Source organism: Ammodytes marinus (assembly GCF_949987685.1).
Source record: "Ammodytes marinus genome assembly, chromosome: 21".
NCBI lineage: Eukaryota > Metazoa > Chordata > Actinopteri > Uranoscopiformes > Ammodytidae > Ammodytes > Ammodytes marinus.
Window position 1 is genome coordinate 1,357,749 of NC_137225.1, and position 9,892 is coordinate 1,367,640.

The window sequence follows — 9,892 nt, forward strand, 5'->3', positions numbered from 1 at the left end:
AAGCCAGTGAAATGTTTTTAATGTGAAGCCGCAGCCTTAATGCTCTATTTGTTTAACAGTAGCTAACTTAACTGCTGCGCGCTGATCTAAAGATAGTGTTTTTTTAATATAGAAAGCCGTGTCTCTGGCATTACCAGTGGTGACACAAGTTTTTTTGCTAAAAAAACGGCACTTTGTCCCGCATTGTCCCGCACAAACGTAGTCTTTGTCCCACATCTGGTGAATTGGGATCTGGTCTCCCTATCCCCTTCCCTCACCTGGAGTGATAGGCTTCTCAAATCACGTTCCTGCGCCACACTGAAATCTGCGACCAATACGGATATGTGACCATAGAGCATGCACGCGTGAACCGAAAATCGGACTGGGTGTACGACCAGATCAAATGCAGTAATAAAAACTATATAAAAACGTCTTTCTTTGCACTGATGGTCTCGTTTGCTGTTAAAGGTAATTTATGATTATGAGAGGAAACATGAGGCTGTTTAAAAGATATTTAAATGTTACTCGTTGCCGCTTTAAGTTTCATTGTGGTTAAAATAAATGTTCTTATATTGTAACCAGAAGTGTTTGTGATTTATTTGTGTGGATATTATTGGAGTGTCAACAATCGACAAGTGAAATATTCTGTAGCCTTCAGTGTTCAGATCATATTACCAAATTCATAATAGTAATTACTTGATTACATTATTTTATGGAAATGATCATTGAGACTAGGATTTATTAATATTGATTTATTTAACTGAACATTAAACTAATCAACATTTGATTAGTTTAATGGTAGGCTCCTCCCCTTTACAACGTAAGGCTCCTCCCCTTTACCACGTTAGACTCCTCCCCTTTACATCATTAGGCTCCTCCCATTTATCCCGTTAGGCTCCTCCTCTTTACCATGTTAGGCTCCTCCCCTTTACCACGTTAGGCTCCTCCCCTTCATCACGTTAGGCTCCTCCCCTTTACCACGTTAGACTCCTCCCCTTTACCAAAATAGGCTCCTCCCCTTTACCACATAAGGCTCCTCCCATTTATCCCATTAGACTCCTCCCCTTTACCACGTTAGGCTCCTCCCCTTTACCACGTTAGGCTCCTCCCCTTTACATCATTTGACTCCTCCCCTTTACCACAGTAGGCTCCTCCCCTTTACATCATTAGGCTCCTCCCATTTACCCCCTTTAGACTCCTCCTCTTACCCCGTTAGACTCCTCCCCTTTACCACGTTAGGCTCCTCCCCTTTACATCATTAGGCTCCTCCCCTTTACATCATTAGGCTCCTCCCATTTACCCCGTTAGACTCCTCCCCTTACCCTGTTAGGCTCCTCCCCTTTACCACGTTAGGCTCCTCCCCTTTACATCATTAGACTCCTCCCCTTTACAGCATTAGACTCCTCCCCTTTACCACGTTAGGCTCCTCCCCTTTACCACATTAGGCTCCTCCCCTTTACATCATTTGACTCCTCCCCTTTACCACTTTAGGCCCCTCCCCTTTACATCATTAGGCTCCTCCCATTTACCCCCTTTAGACTCCTCCTCTTACCCCGTTAGACTCCTCCCCTTTACCACGTTAGGCTCCTCCCCTTTACATCATTAGGCTCCTCCCCTTTACATCATTAGGCTCCTCCCATTTACCCCATTAGACTCCTCCCCTTACCCTGTTAGGCTCATCCCCTTTACCACGTTAGGCTCCTCCCCTTTACCCAGTTAGACTCCTCCCATTTACCCCGTTATACTCCTCCCCTTACCCCGTTAGGCTCCTCCTCTTTACAGCATTAGGCCCCTCCCCTTGCAGTGTTAGGCTCCTCCCCCTTACCACATTAGGCTCCTCCCCTTTACAGTGTTAGGCTCCTCCCTACGCTCCTCCCCTTTACCGCGTTAGGCTCCTCCCCTTTACCTTTATAGCCTCTCGGACCATAGGGGTCAGCCATGATTATTTTTTTCGCCGCCATTGCCCAAAATGTTTACGCAGTGGCGGGGCTTATTATCAAATTGGCCATAACTCCTTAACCATAGATCCTCATCATCATCAAACTTGCTGGGTATGTGCAGAAGTCATGTGGTAGCATGTCCCTCGAAGCTTATCGAGATTAACCCATAGGGGGCGCCACAAATGCCCCCTGACTCTGATTGCCCTGTATTACACTTGTACAGCTCATGGTGCTCTACAATATAGCCTCTCGGACAGTTTTTTTAATTTCCGCTAGGGGGCGCTGTTATTAAGCCCCGACTGAAGAAAGTTTGAGAGGCCACGCCCCGCACACCGGAGGTACGTAGAAGCTTTCGGGCCCAGCCGACGGGCGGGGCGCCGCCCACGCGGGGATTGGCGGCCTGCGCAGGGCGGCCCGTACTTTCAAAATCTCCGCAGGATTTTCTAGTTATTATTTCTTTTTAAAGTGTTGAACAATACTGTTTATTTTCGAATTTGTGTTTGCTATTTTGAACAAGCTGTGTGATTTATCTCCGTTTGTCCTCCCCCACGAAGAACCAGAACGGGGAAAGTTTGATCATTTCATTCAGCGCTGCAGTGTGGTTTAATTCTGCTGTGTGTTTTAAAACCTCACACTTTTCTTTTCCCCCCTCCCTGCGCTCAAGTGTGGTCTTTCCTCCTCTTCCTCTCCTGCACGCACACACACGTTAGATAACCCTAATTGTAGTCTTGATCAGATAGAATTGGTGTTTAGATCGGTGGTAGAATCCATTTAAAGAGCGAGTGGTTTTTTGAAATTCCCCCGCCTCCCAAAACCCCTTCTTCTTGTCCTTTGTTCTGAAGTAGACGCCCTTTTGAGTACCCGTGGTAGTTACTTCCCCTATCGGGTGGAGGTAGAATAGCCTAGCCTAGCCCGCCGCCATTTTGGGCCTTAATAGCCTAGCCCGCCGCCATTTTGGGCCTTTCACCCCTCTCTGTACCTTTGGTAAGGGTTATTCTACACGCCCCCTTGTCTCACTGACCGACTCCCTAGCTCCCCCGCGCGGTCTGACTCACCCCTCGAGTCATAAGTCACGTGGGAACTCCCCCGTCCCTTTTCCTACTTCGCTTCACACACACACACACACACACACACACACACACACACACACACACACACACACACACACACACACACACACACACACACATACTGGTACATGGCTGTACAGACAACAATGTTCTAGACGTTTTCTTTGATTAAGTGTATTTGCTTTATGCTTGTATAAAACGGATGTTACCTTAAGTTTCATTGTGGTTAAAATAAATGTTCTTATATTGTAACCAGAAGTGTTTGTGATTTATTTGTATGGATATTATTGGAGTGTCAACAATCGACAAGTGAAATATTCTGTAGCCTTCAGTGTTCAGATCATATTACCAAATTCATAATAGTAATTACTTGATTACATTATTTTATGGAAATGATCATTGAGACTAGGATTTATTAATATTGATTTATTTAACTGAACATTAAACTAATCAACATTTGAGAATAAATCATTGATTAAACAAGACAATTTGCTATTACTTTTCCATTCTTGAATGAATGGTGGTGCCCCTTTTGAACTTTAATAAACTATTAAAGTATTATTAATTTTCAAATTAATTTCTAATAGCTGAATTAATCTGAACCACCTGTACCTGCTACATAAATGTGTATGATATAAACTGATACACTAACCCGACATCACGACTCTCCTTCTTTGGCTCTGCTCTTCATTATTAATGATAATAAGTCAAGATAAGTCAACTTTATTGTAATATGCAATATGGGCCACTGCCAGACAGACAGAGGAATCAAAATTAAGTTTCTCTCCGACCCACGATGCAATAAGTACAAAAGGATAAAATAAGACAAATAATATTTACGAGAAATAGATTCTAAATAGTGTGAAAGGTAAGGCAAAACAAAACGGTATATACTGTATAAAGTAAATAAATTAGTATGTGCAATATAAGGAACATTATTTACAATATGTGCAATATGCCGTACTGAAGAAATTGAAAGTGTACAATATAAGTTGCACAACAATGTGCACTGCAGATTGAGTATCTTCACATTACCATCATTTGATCATGCGACAGTCCAAAGGATATGTATCCGTCAGAAGGACCTGTCATCTCAAAGTGGACGGCTGCATCACTGGGAGACAACCTCCTGGCTGACATGAAGTAACAGTCAGCACTGGCTGTAGGCTCACAGCGGGAAGGCTGACTGAAACACAGCTTAGTCACACCGCAGCCTGTGTTGGAGATTTCTCTCTGCAGCAAAAAAAGATTACAGCTGTTTAATCTCGTTGACGTATAAAAAGAGGAACCCGATCTGATGTTGGTCCTCGTGATTGATATGTACAATGAATTTATTTGAATTGAATTTAAATTTGTATTATTGTGAAGCCAATATAAAACTCTGTACAGTAAGCATTTGCCTTGATGCCTTATGTCAAACCTAAATCACTCTTAACGTCTCAGCTTTCAATATATTACATCTTAACTGTTTTTCCCTATGAAGTGTATAATGTGCAATGTAGAAGCTGAATTGGCCTGGTGGGTCTATCTGTCTACTTGCTTACAGCAGGTAGGGCAGGTGGACGTATTGTGGATGCTTCAATAGTGGTAGGATTGGCCATTGTCGATGCAGTGAAGGGACTTGTAGTTCCAATGGTACTGTCATTACTGAAGGTCAAGGCAGGACTTCTAACATCCATCCAGAATGTACTGTAATCCTTCACAAAGGTTGCACTGCAGATGCAAGGTACAGAACACATGGGGATTATGCTATTCAAGAATGGCTCAGGTTCCTAACTTACTTTGTACATTGTAATAGAAAAGAATGAAATGGAAAATGACATAATTGTTGAATTCAACATTACTGAAACTCAATGGTTTGGACGTCTGCTGATGCTTCCACTTTCCATGTCACCTGTATGGATGTCTTATCAGACTCTGAACGGTGGGATACAGCTGAGTTCTGGATGGACACATTCAAAACACACACACACACACACACACACACACACACATTTGTGTTATGCTTCAAAAATATTTTCTTCTGTTTATCATGTCACTTGTTGATTGAATTAGAAATATCAATCTTCCATACAAGTGAAAACATGTATTGAGAATTGTCTAAAAACGGTTTGGTCCATTTACGTGTAATAACCACTTTGTACTCGAATGGATAAATAATTGTGATAACTCTCATTTGTAAGTACTAGGGACTAACTACAGAGAACATTGTGGTGCACCATCAAACATAAATTAATCACAATTATTTTTGACATCAAACACAGGATGCACTTGTTATATTGGGACCGTTGGAACTTATCACCTGCATATTCAAAATTTCTAGTTGTTTGCACTGTTACACCAGTGAGCATGCCAAGCTTACTGCTGTTTTTTTCCAATACTGTTAGTGTGTACTGCTGTATGACTGCATGCTGTTCACATTATACATTGTTATGGGTGTAATTTACTTACAGGTCTCTGGCTGCAGCTGAGGGTCTGAGCTGTGCCTGTTGTCAGGGTGAAGGAGCCCACAGGAGTCCGCCCCCCCACCTCTCTAGCTTGTAACAGGAAACCAATGAATGGTATGGAGGACAAAGACTTGAGCTGAACTGGGAAAAAAAATAAAAACATTCAAACTTCTTGAACAAAATTATGAATTGTCGTCAGAGGAGGACGCTGAGGATTGAAGCTTGGATACTTGGCACTGCAAACCTTCAGGTGAGTTTAACATCATCCGACTTCAATACATGGGAGAAGAGCAGACAGAACGCTAACCCTGTCAGGCACACAACACTGGCTTTGAACATGTTTTCAGGTTTGGCCCTGGTGTCAAAAAAAATGAATACATTTACTTTTCAGTGAAATTAATAACTCAGTTTTTGGGTTAGTCAGTCACATCCGAGCTGTACTTATGTGACCTATGTTAGTGACTCAGCGTTCAGTGTGTAGCAGCTACTGTATGTGGGATTCTACAACACCTCCTTAACTTGAGTCTGAGCCAGTAGAAGGTTTCGAGCTAAGGAAGACCTCCTGCTTTGTTCCACTACTAAAGAAAGTCTTCTACATGTTCCCTCAATGACATTTGTCCACTTATGCTTCAACATCCCACATCATTACCCTCATTACCCTCATTTTGCGTTCACACCAAATGTCAATATTCATCACCCGTGTTACTGGCATGATATCGATGCCATGGGACCATAATTCACACCAGATGGGAGGTGTGCATATTTGCGTCGTATTAAGGGAGGGGCTTACCAACAAAAAAAAATCTATTTCCACCATTTCTCACACACTTAACACCCTTTCTGAAGAAACGCTTGTTGGGAGGCAGCTCAAATACTTCACAGCCAAGTACGCAAGTGCTGAATGTGTGACTACCTTACTTGATCAGTAGATGATCAGTGGGTCTGAGGACAGTGTCTCTGGGTTGCACTATGCTAGGTAGTTATCTACTATACTACTGAGGACAGGTGAGCTGCAGCATATGTCTTGGATACCTTTGACATACTTCAATCACTAGCAGGTTCTCCAGTCAGCTCAGTCAACTTTCCCTCCACCTCAGAAATAACAACAGCCTTCAGCCTATGAGAGTCTGAGTCAATGAGAGGTGACTTGGGGCATCATTTTGAATCTGGGATTTCAACAGGGTGGCCTTAAAGTAAGGGCCAGTGGGCTCATGAAAGATTGTCTGAAAGTTTTCCACCAACAGTGTCTTCAAGGATGTTGCAAGCTTGGCAGGAGTTTAATTTGCCTTAAAGTTACCCAAGGCATCTTTGGGAGGCCTGTATGCATGGGATAACTGAGGACAGAGATGTTAGATCCTCACAGATATCACAAGTTTCTCCTTCTAAAGAAGTGTGACAATGAGCCCCATAAATGTCAGAATGAGACCCCTAAATCCATATGAATGCATGTTTCTGCATGCTCTAGCAGCCTCTGGAGCATGTGGAATTCCACCTGGAGGTAACATTCTGCACAAGGGAGAACAAATCGAGTTTCACAGTGGCTTTGTTTGAGCGATGCGCAAACCCTGCGATTTTCCTACTGATGGCATTGCTCAGTTCTTGGTACTGTTGCATAGCATTTGAAACTTCCAAGTTCAGGGAGTGAGCCATACGGTGTTTGGTGTTTTGTGCCCCCAACGGAGCCTTAAAGGTAGTGCTGCCTGGTTAAGGTTAGGGTTAGGGTTATTGATAAGGCCGTCCAGGCAGCGCTGCCTTAAAGGCTCCGTTCGGGGCACAAAACACCATTGAGCGAGCCTTACACCTCATGTGCACGAAGCCACCATCAGTGATGGCCTTAACCAGGCATTGTCCGTAACTAAAAAACTGCACAGAAAACTGCCTATTGACCTAATTTTTTCCATACTGCAATGAGGCGCTCAAGCTCATCTAGTATATTTACTGCAGTGTGGCCCACAGTGATGTAAAGTCTAGTCTGATGTTACCTTTCACCTCCTGTCCAGGTGTGTAGGTGCTGTGGTCTGTAGTGATGATGAAGGGTGCCTGTTGTTGTGTCTGGGGGCTGAGTCCAGAGTGCCCTGGCCGCATGTCTCCACAGCTGTCCATAACCTGACCCGAGCTGTAGCACCAAACCACCGGAGCAACACACGCCAGCAGCAACACAACATGCTCCATACTGATACAATGAGCGGTTTACGCCCTACTCATCGATGCAGCCGGGGAAAAACAGACACCATCAGTTATACAATGCTGCTATTCAGCTCAGAGGAGCTCAGGTGGAGTCTGTGCAGAAACAATGACTGAGAGGAGGGGTCTATAGAGGAAGGAGGCCACAGGTGTTCGCCTGTGCTCTGATTCTCACATCTAATGACCCGCTCATAGAAGCAGGGAAGACTGGGGACGCCTGGAATTTTGTGTGTGTGTGTGTGTGTGTGTGTGTGTGTGTGTGTGTGTGTGTGTGCGTGTGTGTGCGCGTGCGTGCGTGCGTGTGTGTGTGTGTGTGCATCAGTGATGCCGTTAAGGCGTTACCGTCATCGGACCTCTTTTTTCAGTAACCTAACGTAATCTAACGCGTTACTATCTCCAAGCCAGTAATCAGATTAAAGTTACTCATCAAAGTCACTCTGCGTTACTTTTTCTGTCATTTTCCTTAGTGAAACATTTTACATAACTGCACAAATGACTGCGATTGCGATTTAATGTAAATAAATGTGTGCGCATGTGTCTCTAAACGCTCCAACTGCTCCAACCGCTCCTCTCGTCTTTTTGGTAGCGCCCCTCCTCGTCTCTGACATGCAGTGTGTGTGCCTGTGTGTGTGTGCCTGTGTGTGTCTGTGTGTGTGCAGCAGCATTACAGCCGATTCTAAGCTGAGTTGTGGCGCAAAACAAACATTTTCCCCCCCATGAAATATAGCGTTTGCTATAATGGGGATATTTAAAATTCGGGTACGGTGACGTTGACGTTTAAAACTTGGAAATGTATAGTCACGTGGCGACCGGTGGCCGCACACACCCAGTCTATCAACACATGAGACATCGCAGAAAAGTCAAATTAATGCATGAGAGTGAAGGGCCAAGCACGTTAAGTTTAAAGACACTGCTACTGTCTTTGCACTTTGGAGGGATGCATTTATTTTCATGGGGGGAAAAACTTTTTTTTATTACATTTTTTAAACCATAATTTTTATTATTTTGAAAACACTATGCCTATAGGCTACTAGCCTACACGCTTTATTTTATATATTTTCAATGATTCTTAATGTGTACATGTTTTAAATTGAGATATATGGGTTTCAAAACCTGTAAAGTAACGTTTAAAGTAACGTGTAATCTAACTTAGTTACTTTTAACATCAAGTAATCAGTAAAGTAACTAAATTACTATTTTAAGGAGTAATCAGTAATCGGATTACTTTTTCAAAGTAACTGTGGCAACACTGGTGTGCATGTGAGAGAGATGCTCTGTTGTGATGTTGCCAGGTTACCGGCTAGAAAAGTTTATTTCCAGGATGACAAAGACAATGACGACACTCAAGCACATTTAACAAGCTGATATGTAATGCCATGCATTGTAACAGCTACCCCAGTGTTTGCTGTGTTCTGTTCCCTCGCCATATTCTAAATCTCTTTGTTTTGTGGATTCCCTTGCCCGCCCCTGCTCACATTTCATTTCCTGTTCTGCCTGATTTCCTGCTTTGAGCCGTGCTTGATTAACACTCAATTACCTGTACATTTATTCACATCTTGGAGGCACAACGTTACTGAGTTAAGTTATTTTTTTATATGAAAAAAGAGATGCAGAGAGGGCTGGATTTTAGATAATAACAGCTGTCCTTCTACATTTGCCGCTACATTCATCACAGACAAGTTCATTTACGGGTTGCAGCTGTATTGTTTACAAACTATGTAGCAACATTGAGCTATCACTTTGCTTGCAGATAAAGATCTCAAGGACATCATTTGTCTTATGGCTTCAACCTGGAGAATACTGCTCCTGTTCCACCACTAGGGGCAAATATGATCTGTTATGAGCAAAGAAGAAGAAATGAAGGCTGCTGGACCAGATTATCTCATCCCATGTCACCCACTCTTTGAACTGTTGCCATCTAGCAGACGCTACCGAGCTGCCAAAACAAGAACCACCAGATTCCGAGGGGATTTCTTTCCATCAGCCATGTGCACACTAAGTAAACAACGCCATTTTTACTCCTGACATTCACTAAGTCTTGAATACTTTTAAATGTATTTATTTATTGCCTTTTTTCATGTCTCTGAGTGTCCTGTGTTTTGTGTTCATGTTGAGATGCATCACCAGAGTGTCATAATTCATCTTGTTGTATTCCTATGCAATGACAATAAAGACTTTCTGATTTATGTCAAATTCTGAGATGCCCCTCACATATTTTTTTCATTATAATGCATACCGTAACTGCCCTTATAAAGTATATAGTGTGTGTGCA

At 42.9% G+C, this 9,892-nt stretch overlaps 1 protein-coding gene across 1 annotated transcript in view; it reads right to left on the reverse strand.

Moving 5' to 3' along the window:
- Positions 1-7,608, reverse strand: part of LOC307268050 (putative ferric-chelate reductase 1) — a gene marked incomplete at both ends in the record, with an annotated part of 28,421 nt that extends 20,813 nt beyond the window's left edge. Inside the window, 5 exons of the mRNA XM_080050570.1 lie at positions 4,025-4,222; positions 4,534-4,702; positions 4,834-4,931; positions 5,441-5,577; positions 7,419-7,608. Of these exons, the coding sequence (XP_079906696.1) occupies positions 4,025-4,222; positions 4,534-4,702; positions 4,834-4,931; positions 5,441-5,577; positions 7,419-7,608 (792 nt within the window). The remainder of the gene's footprint in view (positions 1-4,024; positions 4,223-4,533; positions 4,703-4,833; positions 4,932-5,440; positions 5,578-7,418) is intronic.
- Between the last annotated feature and the right edge of the window lie 2,284 nt (positions 7,609-9,892).